Source organism: Pristiophorus japonicus, chromosome 9 (assembly GCF_044704955.1).
Source record: "Pristiophorus japonicus isolate sPriJap1 chromosome 9, sPriJap1.hap1, whole genome shotgun sequence".
Classification (NCBI taxonomy): Eukaryota; Metazoa; Chordata; class Chondrichthyes; family Pristiophoridae; genus Pristiophorus; species Pristiophorus japonicus.
Genome location: NC_091985.1, coordinates 200,827,220 through 200,848,858, shown reverse-complemented (window position 1 = coordinate 200,848,858; position 21,639 = coordinate 200,827,220). Strand labels below are relative to the sequence as shown.

General features: G+C 45.3%; 1 protein-coding gene across 1 annotated transcript; it reads left to right on the top strand.

Moving 5' to 3' along the window:
• Window positions 1–6,782: 6,782 nt before the first annotated feature.
• On the top strand, window positions 6,783–8,106 carry LOC139274055 (zinc finger protein 239-like). Its single transcript, XM_070891110.1, has 2 exons — window positions 6,783–6,872; window positions 7,504–8,106. Exons 1-2 carry the CDS (start codon window positions 6,783–6,785, stop codon window positions 8,104–8,106), a joined length of 693 nt encoding a protein of 230 aa, XP_070747211.1.
• The last annotated feature ends 13,533 nt before the right edge of the window (window positions 8,107–21,639 follow it).

Genomic DNA, 21,639 nt, shown 5'->3' with positions numbered 1-21,639 from the left:
TATTCTGGATAAATATTAAATAAATCAACCTTTTTTCAAACAGTGTGTTGAATATTTGATTTCTCCATGATAAGAAACTCATTGATGTTCTGTTACCCACTGTTCCATTTTTGAGCCTTTTCTTACTCTAGATTATTTCAGTTCTCATCTAGTTCGCATTCTACCACATCAAATCCCAAGCTTGTTCCGTTTGTGTACATATCTTGTGGGTGTGATAGACTGAACTGTAGTGTCTCACTTTACACTCATCTAAAGTTCTGTTGACCCATCCTTTATAGAACTATCTTGCATAAGATTTTAAATCTGTTATTTTCTGTACCATTTAACCCTTTTTGGATCTGATTTTTTTTTTTAAAACTCCTCCACACATTTCATGCGGACCCTTGAAATGTTCTGATCTTTGTAACTGTGATTGCTGATTTTGATGGTCTCGGTGATTGAATCTCATGTTACTAACATACCTGCACTATTTCTTTAATCGAGATCATTGTTTCAAATACTTCCTTTATCAGGTCATCAGATCCTCCATTGATCCCAGTCAATAACCCGTGGTTACGGGCTGGGGTTTGGGTGTAGGTTTAGGGTTGGTGGTTGGGGCTAGTGGTTATTGGTTGTGGATAGTTGAGACAATGTTCGGTTTACAAGTTCGTGATTAGGGTTAGAAACCACGATTGACAATATCGTGTCACTAGACGCATCGATTTTAATTTCATGTTTTTTAAACCTCGCAGAAGAGTCGCAAAACAGCCTCATGAATTGTTCATTCCAGGAACCTTCTTTCTGACCGAGTCTGATTTCTTCCCTTTCACATCTCAACATTTCCCACAGAAAAAAGCATCAGGGACATTAGACTTTGGGATTTTGGGACAAGAACAGGCAGATCCAGGTGTTGCGCTGGTTACATCCAATTATCGGCCTGTCTGAAAAGGGCTTCTGACAATAACCTGTCACCAGGCCCCACCAGTCCCCGTCTAATTCCACCGTCACAACTTCGTCCATTACCCACCTTCCACCCTCACTACAGCTGGATTCATCATCATAACCATTCCCCATACTGAGGCTCTCTGGTTCTCATTTTATAGTCTCACTGTAAGTGGTCCCTGGATTTGGTGTCTCGCAGTAAGTGGTCCCTGGATTTGGTGTCTCTAAGTGGTCCCAGCTGTTGTGGCTCAGTGTAAGTGGTCCTAGACAGACTGGAAGGAATCTTTCACCCAGCCACAATGACATCACAGAGATTGTTCACGGGGTTTAAATCTGGCGGGTTTGTGATTCAACAGCACTCCTTCACTGGGACTGAAGCAAACCCGCAGCCCAATGTGTTTAGCACAGAATGATCCCACACAAATCTATTCCCTGTCCACATTCATTCACTAGAAACAGCCCAGTGCCTGCGAGTAACTGCACCCCATGTCTGACTTCAGTTAAACACACAACTCAAAACATTGTAAAGAGTAAACAAACCTCATTATAGTTAGCAGAGTCTATTCGTGGTCAGTGAGCCCCCCTTACCCCAGGATAGTCCGGATAAATGGGTCATTTTCAGATTGGCAAACTATAACTAGTGGAGTGCCACAGGGATCAGTGCTGGGAGCTCAACTATTTACACTTTATATTAATGACCTGGATGAAGGGACTGTGTGTAATGTAGCCAAATTTACTGATGATACAAAGATAGGTGAAAAAGCAAATTGTGAACAGGACACAAAGAATCTGCAAAGAGATATAGATAGGTTTAGTGAGTGGGCAAAAATTTGGCACCTGGAGTATAATGTGGGAAAATGTGAGGTTATCCACTTTGGTAGGAAGAATAAAAAAGCTAATTATTATTTAAATGGAGACGACAAAATGCTGTGGTAGAGGGATCTGCGGGTTCTTCTACAGGAAACCCAAAAAGTTAGCATGCAGATACAGCAAGTAATCAGGAAGGCAAATAGAATGTTCACCTTTATTGCAAGGGGGATGGAGTATGGAAGTTTTGCTACAACTGTATAGGGCATTGGTGAGACCACACCTGCAGTATTGCGTACAGTTTTGGCCTCCTTATTTAAGGAGGGATATACTTGCATTGGAGACAGTTCAGACAAGGTTCACTAGGTTGATTCCCGAGATGAAGGGGTTGTCTTATGATAAAATGTTGGGCAGGTTGGGTCTATACTCATTGAAGTTTAGAAGAATGAGAGGTGATCTTATTGAATCATATAAGATTCGGGGGGGGCTTCAGAGTAGTTGCAGAATATTTCCCCTTGTAGCGGAATCTGGAACTAAGGGGCATAATTTCAGAATAAGGGGTCGGATATTTGAAACAGATGAGGAGGAATTTCTTCTCTGAGGATCGTGAATCTTTGGAATTCTCTACTCCAGAGAGCTGTGGAGGCTAGGTCACTGAATATATTTAAGGTTGCGATGGACATATTTTTGAACGATAGGGGAGTCAAGTATTATGGGGAGCAGGCAGGAAAGTGGCGTTGTGGCCAAGATCAGATCAGCCATGATCTAATTAAATGGCGGAGCAGGCTTGAGGGGCCAAATGGCCAACTCCTGCTCCTATTTCTAATGACCCCAACTCCTCTTTCACCCCAATTCTGCAACCCTGTTCACCCCATCTCCTCTTTCACCCATACACTCCAAGCCCCTCACCCCAACTTCTCCATCACCCTACTCTCCAAACACTCACCCCAACTCCTCTTTCATCCCTACTCTCTAACCCTCAATTGATACCAGTCAGGATTTGAAAGATATTTATAACTGCATCAAGGGACTCTTACAGTTGGGATCTTTCTTTATTCTGTCCACTTGAGGAGTTAGATAACAGACTTTCCCCTGTGAATGTAGAGCTGGAGTACTGGGCCATGATGTGTTTACTTGTTCAGCTTGTTGTCTCTAAATATTGAATCTTGAGATTTCAGACACAAGATAATCAAGCTCACAATAGATTGTCTTTCACTGATTTTTTTTAACAGCACATCAAAAATACAGACAGTATAGTTAGCTGATCCGGAGAGCAGAGATAATGGAGTGGATTCAGAGCTCTCTTCTCCCCAGGTGTGTCTAACAAGTTGCAATTACACTGGTGATATTTATATTTAACTTGTTTACTACATTCATAGTCTGAACCTGCTCAAACTCAATTCCTCTCGCTATGAAAGCCAACATGCCATTTGCTTTCTTCACCGCCTGCTGTACCTGCATGCCTACCTTTAGTGACTGATGTACCATGACACCCAGGTCTCTTTGCACCTCTCTTACTAATCTGTCACCATTTTAGATAATAATCTGCCTTCCTGTTTACTTGTTCATCTCTTGTTCAATACATTTCCTGAGTGCATTTAAATTTAAAACCAGGTTTGCAGGCCTGGACGCGCTCAGTCCAGTCGCTGAAAGTGATTAACAGTCTGGGTTTTGTGTTTAGTGATCCCGGGCGTGTTACCGATACCTTCCCTGGATACCAAGGCTAGGAGAGGCAGTCTGGAAGGTATACGGAGCTGGGACTTGTCCATGAGAGTAACCGAAGGTGTGAGAACTAAAATAATCTCGAGTTAGAAAGGAGAAAAGGCCCAAAAATGGATTAGTCTGTAACAGGACATTAATTAGTCTCCTTTTATCTTGGAGACATCAAATACTCAACACACTTGGTGTTTGACACAAAGCTGATTTATTTGGCATTGATCCAGAATATTAATCTCCAGCCAATTATAGGGGTTATTAATTTCAAGAGAAACAATGCCCGATTGTCAGAATGAACATGGTTCAGTCCTGGGCGTGATTATCAGCAGCAACAGCAGAATCCAACTTCGGCAGTAACTTGTGAACTCGCTGGTGTCTCAGTAGGTGGTGTGATAGAGGGAATCTCTTCCCACAGCAAGTGGGATAAATCAATGAATCGCTTCCCACACACGGAGCAGGTGAACGGCCTCTCCCCAGTGTGAACTCGGTGTTGCAGCAGCTGGAATGATGCAACAAATCCCTTCTGACACACGGAGCAGGAGAACGGTTTCTCCCCAGTGTAAGTCCGTTGGTGTGTCAGCAGATCATTATATCTTTTAAAGGTCTTCTCACAGTCAGAACATTTAAAAAGATCTCTTATCAAAGTGAACACATTGGTGTTCATGGAAGTGTGATGATTCAACAAATCTCTTCCCAGACACGGACCAGGTGAATGGCCTCTCTCCGGTATGAACAGGCTGGTGTTTCAAACGGTGGTGTAAACAAATTAATCCTTTCCCACAGACGGAGCAGATGAATGGCCTCTCACCGGTGTGAACTCGCTGGTGTATCAAAAAGGTGGGATGAACGAGGGAAACTCTTTCCACAGACAGAACAGGTGAATGGCCTCTCCCCAGTGTGAACTCGCTTGTGTGTCAAAAGTTGGACTAATCGAGTGAATCCCTTCCCACACACGGAGTAGTTGAATGGTCTCTCCTTGGTGTGAACTCGTTGGTGTTCAGCGAGTTGCATTGACTGGGTGAACTTCTCCCCACAGTGAGGAACTGAATGGACTCTCATGAGTGTGAAGGAGCTGGTGTTCAGCCAGACGGAATGACTGCCAGAACCTCTTCCCGCAGTGGGAGCAACAGAACGTTGCCTCGTCAGTGTGAGCTCACTGGTGTGTAATCAGTTCCTCAAGAGATTGTAAAGCTGTTTCCACAGTCAGAGCATTTAAAAAAGTCTCTCACCAGTGTGATCAAGTTGGTGTGCAGTGAAATGGGATGAACAAGTGAATCCCTTCCCACACACGGAGCAGGTGAACAGCCTTTCACTATTGCGAGCTCGCTGGCATGTCAGCATACTGGACAAGTGAGTGAATCCTTTCCAATAGAAGGAGCAGGTGAACAGCTACTCCCCAGTTTCCAGCCGGAATGGTTAATTGAATTCTTTCCCACGGTCCCCACATTCCCACGGTTTCTCCGTGGTGTGGGTGTCCTTGTGTCTCTCCAGGCTGAACGATCTGTTGAAGCCTCGTCCACACACAGAACACGTGTACGGTTTCTCCGCGTTGTAAATGGTGAAATGTTTTTTCTGGCTGTGTAACTGGTTAAAGCTCTTTCCACAGTCAGTGCACAGAAACACTCTCACTCGGGTGTGTGTGTGTCTCGGTGCTTTTCCAGTCACACTGATGTTTGAAATCTTTTCCCACAGACAGAACAGGCAAACACTTCTCCTTCCATATTCAAAGGCCAATGATATTCAGGTCTTGATGAATCGAGTGACTCAGTCAGAACTTGAGGTGATGTTTGATTTGTGTTTCTCGTTTGCAAATCATCCCATTCTGATTCTCTGTAAAGGGAGTTTACAAAAGACGTCACTGTAATTACAGGATAGAAATTCAGAACGGACAATTTTAGTTTCTATGGAACATTTTTTTACTCTCTTGTCACCTCAAAGCTGTAAATCCCTGTCCCACACGCTCCTCATACTCTCTGTGCTAAAATCCAAACCCATCTCATCAATTTATCCTCTGCTCCCAGTTTTCTCCCTCCCTCTCATCTGGCTGGAATCAGCTCTACAGCCCCTGTGTGCAGAATGAGAATAAAAGCAATGAACTGATGATTTTCTCTCCTGATCACTGGGCCCATTGTGATGGACCAATAGAGTGATATGGTGTTGCCCCAGGATCACCAGACAAAAATCAGAACAAGGTTCCCTTTCAGGGGCCACTAAGATGGGGAAAAACATGTCGACCAAAGTGACAGAGACCCTGAAGCCCCGTCCACTCTTTGTTCCTGCCCAAAGTACTGCGCATTCGCAGTGAGCCCGCCCTGTCCAAGATGGCGGCCTGTGAGCCCGCTCCCCCGGGCGGTCACTGACCGGGCCTGTAGCCGGGGGGGTAAACACGGGATCTCAGGCCTACACCAGGTGTTTATAAAGCTTCTAAACCCACTCACAGATCCAATCCAATCCTGCACCCACAATCTTGGAATTTTTATTCTAAGCAATAACGATACTATCTCGTTTACTACTACGTTGGCAGAATCCTCTTCTCTAGTGAAGATGGAAGCAATGTACTCATTTAAAGCCTCAACCATGCCCTCTGACTCCACACGAATATCTCCTTTTTTGGTCCCTAACCATCCCCACCCATCCCTTGATTAAGGGGACAGATCAGACAGTGGTTCTGAAACAAACACTGCGGCCCGATAAGTCAATCAGCTATTTATGCAGAATGTTAAACCCCAGCCCAGTTATAGTTTTTAATATCAGCAGAAACAAACCCAAACTGTCAGAATAAACATGGTTCAGTCCGGGATGTGATTCACAGCAGCAATAACAGCAGATCCCAACTTATGAGCTCGCTGGTGTTGGGTGTGAGTTTGCGGCCTGTAAATGCTGCCCCCCTTCTCTCACAGCCTGGAACAGCAGTTTACAAAAGCCCTGACTGTGAGTCCAGGATAGAAATTCACAACATTCTCTCCTCCTGGTTCCTGGCCCAGGGAAAGGCCGCGCCTGCGCCCTGCTGCCCCCTCAGCCTCCCAAGATGGCGGCCGTCCCCCGGGGCCTGTCACCGGGAGAAAGTCCCGCAGCTGCCCCCCGCTTGGGGAAAGGCCGGAGCCGCAGGTTGTTGTTCGGGGCCTGGGGCCGCACTCGGTGTGTGTGAAGCCCGCGGCCTCCGGGGTTTATTAACCCGATCCCTCTCTCCCTCCGCCCATCTCTCACCCGCTGTCGCCACTCCGCCTCCCGCAACGCCCGCGCATGCTCAGTGAGGGAGATCCGGGCTCAGCCCCGCCCCTCGCACACTCTGATTGGTCGAGAGATGCCGTCAATCACCCGGGCAGTGTGAGCTGAACATGCGCGGGCGGTGTGGGCCCATGCCCCGAACAAGAACCTGCGGCTCCGGCCTTTCCCCGAGCGAGGGACAGCTGCGGGGCTTTCTCCCGGTGACAGCAGCAGGGCGCATGCGCGAACTTTCCCTGGGCCAGGAGGAGAGAATGTTGTGAATTTCTATCCTGGACTCACAGTCAGGGCTTTTGTAAACTGCTGTTCCAGGCTGTGAGAGAAGGGGGGCAGCATTTACAGGCCGCAAACTCACACCCAACATCACATCCAGGTCTGACACACTCACTCCATTCATCAGGGACCCAATATCATCGGCCTTTCAATGTGGAAGGAGAAATGTTTGTTCTGTCTGTGGGAAAAGATTTCAAACATCAGTGTGACTGGAAAAGCACCGTGACACACACACACCTGAGTGAGACTGTTCCAGTGCACAGACTGTGGAAAGAGCTTTAACCAGTTGCACAGCCTGAAAAACATTGCACCATTCACAGTGGGGAGAAACCGTACACGTGTTCTGTGTGTGGACGAGGCTTTAACTGATCATCCAACCTGGGGAGACACAAGGACACCCGCACAATGGAGAAACTGTGGAAATGTGGGGACTGTGCAAAGGAATTCACTCGTTCATCCAGCCTGCTGACACACCAGCAAATTCACACTGGGCACAGGACGTTCACCTGCTCGGTGTGTGAGAAGGGATTCACTCGTTCATCCGACCTTCTGACACACCAGCGAGTTCACACTGGGGAGAGGCCATTCACCTGCTCCGTTTGTGAGAAGGGATTCACTCGTTCGTCCGACCTTCTGAAGCACCAACGGATTCACACTGGGGAGCGCCCGTTCATCTGCTCCGTGTGTAGGAAGGGATTTAATCGCTCATCGAACCTGCTGACCCACCAGCGAATTCACACTGGGGAGAGGCCATTCATCTGCTCCGTTTGTGGGAAGGGATTTAATTGCTCATCAAACCTGCTGAGCCACCAGCGAATTCACACTGGGGAGAGGCTGTTCAACTGCTCGGTGTGTGAGAAAGGATTCACTAATTCATCCGATCTTCTGACACACCATCGAGTTCACACTGGGGAGAAGCCATTCACCTGCTCCATGTGTGAGAAGGGATTCATTCGTTCATCTGACCTTCTGAAACATCAGCGAATTCACTCTGAGGAGAAGCCGTTTGCCTGCTCTGTGTGTAAGAGGGGGTTTAATCGGTCATCGAATCTGCTGGCACACCAGCGAATTCACACTGGGGAGAGGCCGTTCACCTGCTCAGTCTGTGAGAGGGGATTTAATCGGTCATCGAACCTGCTGACACACCAGCGAGTTCACACATAACTGCAGGGGTTGGATTGTGCTGTTATTGTTGCTGTTAATCACGTCCAGGACTGAACCATGTTCAATCTGACAGTTGGAGTTTGTTTGTGCTGATGTTAATAACCCTGTAACTGGGCTGGAGTTTAATATTCTGGATATATAGCTGATTGACTTGTCGGGGTTGTGATGTTTGTTTAAGAACATAAGAAAAAGGAGCAGGATTCGGCCATTTGATCCCTCGACCCTGCTTTGTCATTCAATAAGATCATGGCTGATCTGATCATGGACTCGCTTCCCTGCCCGCTCCCCATAACCCTTCACACCTTTATCGTCAAAAATCTGTGCATCTCCACCTCAAATATATTCAATGACCCAGCTTCCACAGCTCTCTGGGGCAGAGAATTCCACAGATTTGCAACTCTCTGAGAGAAGAAATTCCTCCTCATCTCAGTTCTAAATGGGCGACCCCTTATTCTTAAATTATGCCCCGTAGTTCCAGATTCCCCCATGAGTAGAAACAGCCTCGCTGCATCTACCTTGTCCAGCCCCCTCAGTATCATATATTTCAATAAGATCACCTCTCATTCTTCTAAACTGCAATGAGTCAACCCCTACATCTCAGGAATCAACCTAGTGAACCTTCTCTGAACTGCCTCCAATGCAAGTACATCCCTCATTAACTAAGGAGACCAAAACTGTACGCAGTACTCTAGGTGTGGTGTGGTCTCTCCAATACCCTGTACAGTTGTAGCAGGACTTCTCTGCTTTTATACTCTAGCCCCCTTGCAATAAAGACCAACATTCCATATGCCTTCCTGATTACTTGCTGTACCAGCAAACTAACTTTTTATGTTTCATTCACACACATGGATCCCCAGGTCCCTCTGTACTGCAGCACTTTGCAATTTTTCTCCATTTATATTATAATTTGCTTTTTTTTTTTCCTGCCAAAGTGGATAACCTCACATTTTCCCACATTATACTCCATCAGCCAAATGTCTGCCCACTCACTTAGCCTGTCTATATCCCTTTGCAGATTCTTTGTATCCTCCTCACAACTTGCTTTCCCATCCATCTTTGTATCATCAGCAAACTTGGCTATATTACATTCAGTTCCTTCATCCAAGTCATTAATACAGATTGTAAATAGTTGACGCCCCAGCAGCTTGCCAAATACACCACATCCACTGGTTCCCCCTTTATCCACCCTGCTCGTTACATCCTCAAAGAACTCAAGCAAATTTGCCAAACATGATTTCCCTTTCATAAAACCATGCTGACTCTGCTTGACTGTATTATGCTTTTCCAAATGTTCTGCTACTGCTTCCTTAATAATGGACTCCAGCATTTTCTCAATGACAGATGTTAGGCTAACTGGTCTATAGTTTCCTGCTTTCTGTCTCCCTTCTTTCTTAAATAGGGGCGTTACATTTGCGGTTTTCCAATCCGCTGGGACCTCTCCAGAATCCAAGGAATTTTGGTAGATTACAACCGATACATCCACTATCTCTGCAGCCACTTATTTTAAGACCCAAGGATGCAGACCATCAGGTCCAGGGGACTTGTCCACCTTTAGTCCCATTATTTATTATTTTACCAAGTACTATTTCTCTAGTGATAGTAATTGTTTTAAGTTACCCCCTCCCTATAGTCTCTTGATTATCTATTATTGGGATGTTTTTATTGTGTGTCTCCTACCGCAGAACCACTGTCTGATCTTTCCCCTTAATTTCTGATGAGTCACTAAATTGTTTTACAATAAAATTAGAAACTTTAACTTCATATATCAATGATTTAGACTTGAATGTAGGTGGTATGATTTAAGACATTTTCAGATAATACAAAATTGGCCGTGTGGATAATAATGAAGAAGAAAGCTGTAGACTGTAGGAAATTATCAATGGACTGGTCAGGTGGGCAAACCAGTGGCAAATGGAATTCAATCCAGAGGAGTGTGAGATAATGCATTTGGGGGAGGGCTAACAAGGCGAGGAAATGCACAAAAAATGGTAGGATACTGAGAAGTGTAGAGGAACTAAGGCAACTTGGAGTGCATGTCCACAGATCCCTGAAGGTAGCAGGCCAGGTAGATAAGGTGGTTAAGAAGGTATAAGGGATACTTGACTTTATTAGCCGAGGCATAGAATACAAGAGCAGGGAGGTTATGCTTGGAACTAGTTAGGCCACAGCTCGAGTACTGCATGCAGTTCAGGTTGTCATATTACAGGAAGGATGTGATTGCACTACAGAGGGTACAGAGGAGATTTACGAGGATGTTGCCTCGATTGGAGAATACTAGCTATGAGGAAAGATTGGATAGGCTTGGGTTGTTTTTGTTTGAACAGATGAGGGGAGACCTAATTCAGGTGTATAAAATTATGAGAGCCTTAGATAGAGTGGATAGAAAGGACTTATTTCCCTTAGCAGAGGGGTCAATAACCAGGGGGCATAGATTTAAAGTAAGTGGTAAGAGGTTTAGAGGGGATTTGAGGAGGAATTATTTCACCCAGAGGGTGGTGGGGGTCTGGAAGTCACTGTCTAAAAGAGTGGTAGAGGCAGAAACCCTCATAGCATTTAAAAAATAATTGGATATGTACTTGAAGTGCCGTAACCTACAAGGCTATGGACCAAGAGCTGGAAAGTGGATAGCTCTGTGTCGGCTGGCAGGGACACGATGGGCTGAATGGCCTCCTTCCGTGCTGTAAATTTCTATGACTAACCGTCTCTCCCGCTGCAGTCTGTCTCCACCACTCGCGCTGTGCCTGTGGGTTTCTGCCAAAGTGGACAACCTCACATCTACCCACATTATACTCAATCCGTCCTATCGTGCGCCTGTGCACTGGGCTCCTGTAGTCATTGATGGGGCACATTCTGTCGCCCCACCGAGTCTGCTTTAATTGCTAAATGTTTCCTAACTGGTTTCTAATTCCATTTCAGTCCTCTTATTATGAGATAAACGGATGAGGCCTCATTGTTTATGTGTCCTTCACAAGAGGGTGTTAAAGGGTTCAATAATCTGCTAATGATTTTTTTTTTTAAGATGCAAAGAAGTGAAAAATGCCACAAGCGATGCCTCAAACCACACGGGACAGCGAAGTCCACTTTATCAGCACCCCTGCCACAGCTCTCAGTATCCACCTCCTCCATCACTGGCACCTGTGTCTGCAGTAAGTACTGTCTACAGGATGACCGAGGTCAGGCTGTGTGGAGTCAAGGTAGCAGAATGGATAGAAAGATGGCTACCAAACAGAAATCAGATGCGAGAAGTTTAAGAATGTTTCTCGGACTGGCAGAAATTGAGAAGTGGTGTCCTGCAGCGATTTGTGCTGCTGGGACCAGTCTTGTTTACGATGACTTGGACTCAAAATTTGAAGATGACAACAAATTGGGTGGTTCACCTAATAATGTGGGGGGGCTTCACCAAAGTACAGGAAGACATAAACAGCCTTGCAGACTGGGCAGATAAATGAGGAACAGAATTAAATGTATTGAAATGGGAGCTGGCTCATTTTAGTAGGAGGAATAAGGAAGCCCCTTGTCCCTTAGAAGGTAAGAAACTAAATGGGATAGAGGAGCAAAGAGATTTGGGAATACAGACACACAAATCACAAAAAGTAGCAACACAAGTTGATAAAGCTGTAAAAGAGTGCAAATAAAGTACTGGGGTTCATTTCTAGACAAATATAATGCAAAAGCAGGGAGGTAATGTTAAATTAATATAGAACCGACCACAGTTGGAGCACTGTGAGTAGTTCTGGTCTCCACACTACAAAAAGGATATTGAAGCACTGGAGAAAATGCTGAAAAGATTTGCAAGAATATTACCAGAATTGAGAGGATGCAGCTCTCAGGCAAGATTGAGCAGGGTGGTGTTCTTTTCTCTGGACAAGAGAAGACTAGGAAGAGTCCTGATATGAGGGGGTTTGATCGGATACACTTGGAGAAATTGTTTTCACTTGTGGGTGAGTCAGAACAAGAGTGGAGCAATAGAAGATTGTCACTAACAGATCAAATAAAAAATGTAAGAGTAATTTCTTTACTCAGAGAGTTGAGAATGTGGAACTCACTGCCACAATGAATGCTTGTAGCAGATAGCAACAATGCTTCTGTCTTGCAGCCAGCCAGCTATCCATTCTGCCATTTGTCCCCTGACTCTGCGTGCTCTGACCTTATTCATTAGTCTATTATGTGGAACCATATTGAGGCCTTTTGGAAATCCAGATGCATTATATCTACTACATCATCCTTGTCTACTCTCTCTGCTACCTCTTCAAATAATTCAATGAGATAGGTCAAGCAAGACTTTCCTTTTTGAAATCCATGCTGACTATTCATTATTGTATGTTTGGTTTCTAAATGTTTTTCTATTTTCTCATATGGTAAGGATTCCATAATTTTTCCTACTACTGATGTTAAGGTGACTGGTCTGTCGTTCCCTGGAAATGTTGTCTCCTTTCTAAAATATAGGTATAACGTTGGCTATGTGCAAGTCCTCTGGCACTACACCTTCTAACAAATAATTAAATCTGTGTAATAGTGCTTCTGGTAATTCTTCTCGATTCTTTTAAAATGTGCAAATGCAATCAATCAGTAACCAGGGGTTTTATCCCCTTTGACTTTGATTAGTTTATTTAATACTTCCATTTTTATTTTAAATGTGGTTATATCATTTCTAATCTTAGCTTCCAATGTCATGTCCACCTGATCTATCTCTCTAGTAAATACTGAAGCAAAGTAATTGTCATATTTAATAAAGTAAATATCTAACATTCTACATGTCTGAAGCTGTTCATTCCGTCCCTGGTTTGGGCATCTCTTGAGCTGGCACTTCTTGTCCCATTGTTCCTAATAACAGGAGAGCCTGGGATTAGGGGGATATCGGACAGGAAGCACACGGCACGGATATTAGTATTAGGCAGTTCCTCGTGTCGAGCATGACCCACAGCACGGCGATTATACTGCAGGTGGAATCTGTGAGAGTGTTACAGTGAGGGCTTCGGGCACTTTGTTAATCACACACACAGCAGAAGCACATTAATTTGATCAGAGTTCACTGACACATGAGAAGCCAGCGGTGTGGAGCCTCCTGAGAGTCCAGCCCTTTTACAGCCTGCATTTACAGGAGCTGGGACACGGAAAGAGTCCCATTTAAATCAGTGCTATATACAAACCAACAGCCGCAAAACACGAACACATCATCAGACCAGGCTAGCACATCTTCAGGCTGGATTACCCCGGTCACTGACTGTATCTCTACTGATGTTAATGCAACTCCCTCACTCTTGTCACTCAGTTACCCCTCCCCAACACCTTGTGTTACTGACTGTATCTGTACTGATGTTAATCCAGCTCCCTCACATTGTCACTCAGTTACCCCTCCCCCAACGCCCTGTGTTACTGACTGTATCTGTACTGATGTTAATCCAGCTCCCTCACACTGTCACTTAGTAACCCTCTCCCAGGGCCCTGTGTTACTGACTGTATCTACACTGGTGTTAATGCAACTCCCTCACTGTCACTCAGTTGGCCCTCACATAAGAACACAAGAAATAGGAACAGGAGTCGGCCATACGGCCCCTCGAGCCTGCTCAGCCATTTAATAAGATCATGGCTGATCCGATCATGGACTCAGGTCCACTTCCCTGCCCGCTCCTCATAACCCCTTATTCCCTTATTGCTTAAGAAACTGTCTATCTCTGTCTTAAATGTATTCAATGACCCAGCTTCCACAGCTCTCTGAAGCAGCGAATTCCACAGATTTACAACTCTCTGGAAGAATAAATTCCTCCTCATCACAGTTTTAAATGGGCGGCCCCTTAGTCTAAGATTATGCCCCCTAGTTCTAGTCTCCCCTATCAGTAGAAACATCCTCTCTGTATCCAGCTTGTCAAGCCCCCTCATAATCTTATATGATTCGATAAGATCACCTCAATTCCAATGAGTAGAGGCCCAACCTATGCAACCTTTTCTCATAAGTCAATCCCCACATCTCCGGAATCAAACTAGTGAACCTTCTCTGAACTGCCTCCAAAGCAAGTATATACTTTCATAAATATGGAAACCAAAACTGTATGCAGTATTCTCGGTGTGGCCTTACTAATACCCTGTATAACTGTAGCAAGACTTCCCTGCTTTTATACATCATCCCCTTTGCGATAAAGGCCAAGATTCCATTGGCCTTCCTGATCACTTGCTATACCTGCATACTAACCTTTTGTGTTTCATAGAAACATAGAAAATAGGTGCAGGAGTAGGCCATTCGGCCCTTTGAGCCTGCACCACCATGCAATATGATCATGGCTGATCATGCACTTCAGTACCCCATTCCTGCTTTCTCTCCAAACCCTTGATCCCTTTAGCCATAAGGGCCACATCTAACTCCCTCTTGAATATATCCAACGAACTGGCCTCAACAACTTTCTGTGGTAGAGAATTCCACATGCTCACAACTCTCTGAGTGAAGAAGTTTCTCCTCATCTCAGTCCTAAATGGCTTTCCCCTTATTCTTTGACTGTGAGCCCTGGTTCTGGACTTCCCCAACATCGGGAACATTTTTCCTGCATCTAACCTGTCCAATCCCGTCAGAATTTTATATGTTTTTATGAGATCCCCTCTCATTCTTCTAAATTCCAGTGAATATAAGCCTAGTCAATACAGTCTTTCTTCATTTGTCAGCCCTGTCACCAGGACCCCCAGGTCCCACTGTACTGCAGCACTTTTGCAATTTTTCTCCATTTAAATAATAACTTGCTCTTCAATTTTTTTTCTGCCAAAGTGTATGACCTCACACTTTCCAACATTATATTCGATCTGCCAACTTTTTGCCCACTTACTTAGCCAGTCTATGTCCTTTTGCAGGTTTTTTGTGTGCTCCTCACACATTGCTTTTCCTCGCATCTTTGTATCGTCAGCAAACTTGGCTATGTTACACTCGGTCTCTTCATCCAAGTCATTAATATAGATTGTAAATAGTTGGGGTCCCAGCACTGATCCCTGCAGCACCCCACTAGTTACTGATTGCCAACCCGAGAATGAATCATTTATCCCGACTCTGTTTTCTGTTAGTTCGCCAATCCTCTATCCATGCTACTATATTATCCCCAGCCCCGTGAACTTTTAACTGGTGCAGTAATCTTTTGTGTGGCACCGTTTCAAAAGCCTTCTGGATGTCCAAATACACCACATCCACTGGTTCCCTTTTATCCACCGTGTTTGTTACATCCTCAAAGAATTCCAGCAAATTTGTCAAACACAACTTCCCCTTCATAAATCCATGCTGACTCTGCCTGACTGAATTATGCTTTTCCAAATGTCCTGCTACTGCTTTTTTAATAATGGATTCCAACATTTTCCCAACCACAGATGTCAGGCTAACTGGTCTATAGTTTCCTGCTTTTTGTCTGCCTCCTTTTTAAAGTTAAAAAATAGGGGCGTTACATTTAGTTTTCCAATCTGCTGGGACCTCCCCAGAATCCAGGGAATTTTGGTAAAGTACAACCAATGTATCCACTATCCCTGCCGCTACTTCTCTTAAGACCCTAGGTCCAGGGAATTGATCCGCCTTTAGTCCCATTATCTTACTGAGTACCACCTCCTTAGTGATTGTGATTGTGTTAAGTTCCTCCCCCCCTATAGCCCCTTGACTATATCCACTGTTGAGATATTTTTAGTGTCCTCTACCATACAGACTGATACAAAATATTTGTTCAGAGTTTCTGCCATCTCAATGTACCCCATCACTGATTCCCCAGTCTCGTCCTCCAAGGGACCAACATTTACTTTAGCCACTCTTTTCCTTTTTATATATTTCGTGATAGTTTACTTTCATAGTCTATCTTCCCTTTCTTAATCAATTTTTTTAGTCATTCTTTGCTGGCTTTTAAAAGCTTCTCAATCTTCTGTCCTCCCACTAGTTTCAGTTACTTTGTATGCCCTTGTTTTTAATTGGATACCATCCTTTATTTCTTTATTTAGCCACAGATGGCTATCTTTACTTTTACAACCTTTCCTCCTCACTGGAATATATTTTTCTTGAGAGTTATGAAATATCTCCTTAAATATATGCGACTGTTCATTAACCGTCCTACACATTAATCTATTTTCCTAGTCCACTTTAGCCAACTCTGCCCTCATATCTTTGTAGTCTCCTTTATTTAAGCTTAGTATGCTGGTTTGAGATCCAACTTTCTCACCGTCCATCTGAATTTGAAATTCAACCATGCTATGGTCACTCATTCCAAGGGGATCCTTTACTAGGAGATTGTTTGTTTATTAATCCTGTCTCATTACACAGGACTAGATCTAAGATAGCCTGCCCCCTGGTTGGTTCTGTTACATACTGCTCAAGGAACCCATCCCTTATGCATTCTATGAACTCTTCCTCAAGGCTACACTGAACAATTTGATTTATCCAATCAATACGGAGGTTAAAATCACCCATGATTATTGCTGTTCCCTTTTTACAAGCCCCCACTATTTCTTGGTTTATACTCCGACCAACAGAGTTGCTACTGTTAGGGGGCCTATAGACTACTCCCACCAGTGACTATTTCCCTTATTGTTTCTTATCTCCACCCAAACTGTTTCAACATCCTGATCATTTGAGCCAATATCATTTCTCACTATTGCAGTGATTCCATTCTTTATCAAAAGAGCTACTCCACCTCCTTTTCCTTTCTGTCTGTCCTTCCGAATTGTCAAGTACCCCTGAATGTTTAGTTCCCAGTCTTGGTCACCTTGCAACCATGTATCTGTTATGGCTACCAGATCATACCCATTTGTAACTATTTGTGCCGACAGCTCATCTAATTTGTTATGAATGCTGCATGCATTCAGATAAAGAGCTTTTAAACGTGTTTTCTTATCATTTTCTCCTGCTATGGCTCCATTTTCTGATACACTATTATTTTTATAGATTCTGTCCCATCCTGTCACGGTCTGTTTTTGTTTCCCCCAATGCTACCCTGCTCTATTGCCTTCACCTTGTTCTTTGAGCTTTTAGGTTTCTGCTCACCTGAACCCCCCTCCCATCCCCCTCCCCACTAATTAGTTTAAAGCTCTCTCTGCAACCCGAGTTACTTGGTTCACCAGGACCCTAGCCCCTCACGTTCCAAGTGGAGTCCATCCTGATGGAACAACTCCCTCTTAGCCTACTACTGGTGCCAGTGCCCCAGGAGCCAAAACCCATTTCTGCCACACCAGTCTTTCAGCCACGAGATTTAAGAGATTAATGTGCAAAGTTAAAGCACATGGGATTGGGGGTAGTGTGCTGACGTGGATTGAGAACTGGTTGTCAGACAGGAAGCAAAGAGTAGGAGTAAATGGGTACTTTTCAGAATGGCTGGCAGTGACTAGTGGGGTACCGCAAGGTTCTGTGCTGAGGCCCCAGCTGCTTACATTGTACATTAATGATTTAGACGAGGGGATTAAATGTAGTATCTCCAAATTTGCGGATGACACTAAGTTGGGTGGCAGTGTGAGCTGCGAGGAGGATGCTATGAGGCTGCAGAGTGACTTGGATAGGTTAGGTGAGTGGGAAAATGCATGGCAGATGAAGTATAATGTGGATAAATGTGAGGTTATCCACTTTGGTGGTAAAAACAGAGAGACAGACTATTATCTGAATGGTGACAGATTAGGAAAAGGGGAGGTGCAACGAGACCTGAGTGTCATGGTACATCAGTCATTGAAGGTTGGCATGCAGGTACAGCAGGTGGTTAAGAAAGCAAATGGCATGTTGGCCTTCATAGCGAGATTTGAGTACAGGGGCAGGGAGGTGTTGCTACAGTTGTACAGGACCTTGGTGAGGCCACACCTGGAGTATTGTGTACAGTTTTGGTCTTCTAACTTGAGGAAGGACATTCTTGCTATTGAGGGAGTGCAGCGAAGGTTCACCAGACTGATTCCCGGGATGGCGGGACTGACCTATCAAGAAAGACTGGATCAACTGGGCTTGTATTCACTGGAGTTCAGAGGAATGAGAGGGGATCTCACAGAAACGTTTAAAATTCTGACGGGTTCAGACAGGTTAGATGCAGGAAGAATGTTCCCAATGTTGGGGAAGTCCAGAACCAGGGGTCACAGTCTAAGGATAAGGGGTAAGCCATTTAGGACCGAGATGAGGAGAAACTTCTTCACCCAGAGAGTGGTGAACCTGTGGAATTCTCTACCACAGAAAGTTGTTGAGGCCAATTCACTAAAATATATTCAAAACGGAGTTAGATGAAGTCCTTACTACTAGGGGGATCAAGGGGTATGGCGAGATAGCAGGAATGGGGCACTGAAGTTGCATGTTCAGCCATGAACTCATTGAATGGCGGTGCAGGCTCGAAGGGCCGAATGGCCTACTCCTGCACCTATTTTCAATGTTTCTCTGTTTCTAACTCTCTGATCTTATTTGACTTATGTAAATTTGCTCGTGGCTCGGGTAGTCATCCAGATTATTACCTTTGTGGTTTTCCTTTTTAATTTGGCCCCTTGCTGCTCATAATCCCTTAGCAGAACCTTTTTGTCTGTCCGATCTATGTCATTGGTACCTACGTGGACCACGACAACTGGATCTACCCCCTCCCACTCAAGTTCCTCTCCAGTCCTGAGGAGATGTCCTTAACTCTGGCACCGGGCAGGCAACACAGTCTTCGGGACTCATGCTCTCGGCTGCAGAGAACAGTATCTACCCCCTAATGATACTGTCCCCTACCACTACAATATTTCTTTTTATTCCCCTGCTTGAATGTGCTCCTGTACCACGGTGCTGTGGTCAGTTTGCTCATCTGCCCTGCAGTCCCTAGTCTTGTCCACACAGGGAGTAAGAGCCTCGAACCTGTTGGACAAGAGCAAGGGCCGAGGCTCCTCCATCACTATCTGGATCCCCATACCTTCCTCACTCGTAGTCACACCCTCCTGTCCTTGATCGCTAGCCAAATCTGAGTTTGTTAACCTAAGGGGTGTGACTATCCCCTGGAACAGTGTCCAGGTCTCCTCCCCCATCCATGATGTGTCGCGGTGTCTGTAGCTCGGACTCCAGCTCATGAATGTGGAGCCGAAGTTCCTTAAGCAGCCAACACTTACCACAGACGTGGCCACCGTGGATCTCAATGGGGTCCACCAGCTCCCACATGCAGCAGCACTGACACATCACCCGTCCTGCCATCTTAATGTATTTAATTAATTCATTATGTTTTATTTTTAGTCCCAATGCCACAGAATTTTAACCCTTAGTAAAACACACACTACTGCTATTTAGTAAACAGTTGATTAAATAATTAAGCAAGAAAAGCGAGAGAGAGATAACTCACCAACCAATCACTTCCCTGTTTTCCTGTGACATCTAATGTAGTTGCTCAGTTGCATTTTGTCTCAGTTACCAACCTGGAGTATCTAGCCACCACCGCTGTATTTAAGCTACCTGTGGGGGCGAGGGGGTGGGGTGGGGTGGGGGGGACGGTGCTTACTTGAGATCAGGGTGATCTGGGGCCCTTACAGACTGTATCTGTACTGATGTTAATCCAGCTCCCTCACACTGTCACTCAGTAACCCCTTCCCCAGCACCCTGTATTCATCATCATAGGCAATCCCTCGGAATCGAGGAAGACTTGCTTCCACTCTTAGAATGAGTCCTTAGGTGGCTGAACAATCCAACACGAGAGCCACAGCCCCTGCCACAGGTGGGACATACTGTCGTTGAGGATAAGGGAGGGTGGGACAGGTTTGCCGCACATTCTTTCCACTGCCTGCCCTTGTTTTCTGCATGCACTCGGCGATGAGCCTCGAGGCACTCAGCACCCTCCCGGATGCACTTAGGGCAGTCTTTGGCCAGGGACTCCCAGGTGTCGGTGGGGATGTTGCATTTTATCAAGGAGGCTTTGAGGGTGTCTTTGCAATGTTTTCTCTGTCCACCTTTGGCTCGTTTACCATGAAGGAGTTCTGAGCAGAGTGCTTGTTTTGGGAATCTCGTGTCTGGCATGCGGACAATGTGGTCTGCCCAGCGGAGCTAATCAAGTGTGGCCAGTGCTTTGATGCTGGGGATGTTGGCCTGATCGAGAACACTGACATTGTTGCATCTGTTCTCCCAGGGGATTTGTAGGATCTTGCGGAGGCATCGTTGGTGGTATTTCTCCAGCAACTTGAGGTGTCTACTGTATATGGCCCACGTCTCTGAGCCATATAGGAGGGCAGGTATTACTACAGCCCTGTAGCCAATTTTATACACCTCAGTAAGGTCTCTCCTCAGCCGCCTCTGTTCCAAAGAAAAAAAACCAGCCTATCCAATCTTTCCTCATTGCTAAAATTCTCTATCCAGGCAACATCTTCATAACTCTTCTCTGTCCCCTCTCTAGTGCAATCACATATTTCCTGTAATGTGGTGACCACAATTGCACACAGTACTCTAGCTATGGCCTAAGTAGTGTTTTATACAGTTCATAAGAGCATAAGAAATAGGAACAGGAGTCGGCCATTTGGTCCCTCGAGCCTGCTCCACCATTCAATAAGATCACGACTGCTTTAATCTTGGGCTCAGCTCCACTTCCCTGCCCGCTCCCCATAACTCTTCACTCGCTTGTCGTTCAAAAATCTGCCATATCTCTACCTTAAATATATTCAATTCATCCAGGCCTGGGAATTTATCCACTTTCAAAGCTGCTAAACTCCTTCATACTTCCTCTCTCACTATGTTTATTTCATCTAATATTTCACACTCCTCCCTGATTGAAAACAGATGCAAAGTATTCATTAAGAACCATCCCCATGCATTCCACCTCCACACACCGATTACCTTTATGTTCTCTCAGAGGCCCTACTCTTTTTTTAGTTATCCTCTTGCTCGTAATGTATTTGAAAAACATCTTTGGGTTTTCCTTGATTTTACTTGCCAAAATGTTTTCATGCTTTCTCTTTGATTTCCTAATTTCCTTTTTAATTGCACCCCTGCACTTTCTATACTCCTCGAGTGTCTGCAGTATTGAACCCCCGGTATCTGTCAATAAACCTCCCTTTTTTTTCTTTATCCTATCCTGCATGTCCCTTGACATCCAGGGGGCTCTAGGGATGGGCAATAAATGCCGCCCATGCCAGCAACGCCCACATCCCGTGAACAAATTAAAAAAAAGCTCACGAGAACACAAATTTTCTTTCCAGGGTTTATTAAGTGCGCTGCCTAAGACAGAGCGGGTGATAATTTGCTCAATCTGGATAACAGAAGTACACTGGATTCACGCACGATCTTCTTGAGTCTGTTCCAACCGACAATGGTTTAAGTGTCACTGGGTGCAGCGTCCGAGTGACCCCGGCACCGAGTGCGAGTGACCCCAGCACTGACTCCGAGTGACCCCCGGCACCGAGTCCCAATGACCCTGGCACCGAGTGCCAGTGACCCCGGCACTGAGTCCGAGTGACCCCGGCACTGAGCGCCCCCCTTGGCACCGAGTCCCAGTGACCCTGGCACTGAGTGCCCCCCCCGGCACCGAGTCCGAGTGGCCCTGGCACCGAGCGCAGAGTCCAAGTGCACTCCAGCACCGAGCGGAGCGGATTGAGCGGGTGCAGCATGGGGTCTGC

Excerpts from the sequence above, each read along its gene's own strand:
- LOC139274055 (XM_070891110.1), top strand. The coding sequence starts at position 6,783 with ATGCGCGGGCGGTGTGGGCCCATGCCCCGAACAAGAACCTGCGGCTCC. Across the intron at positions 6,873-7,503 it reads AGCTGCGGGGCTTTCTCCCG|CGAGTTCACACTGGGGAGAG; the intron begins GTGACAGCAGCA and ends CTGACACACCAG.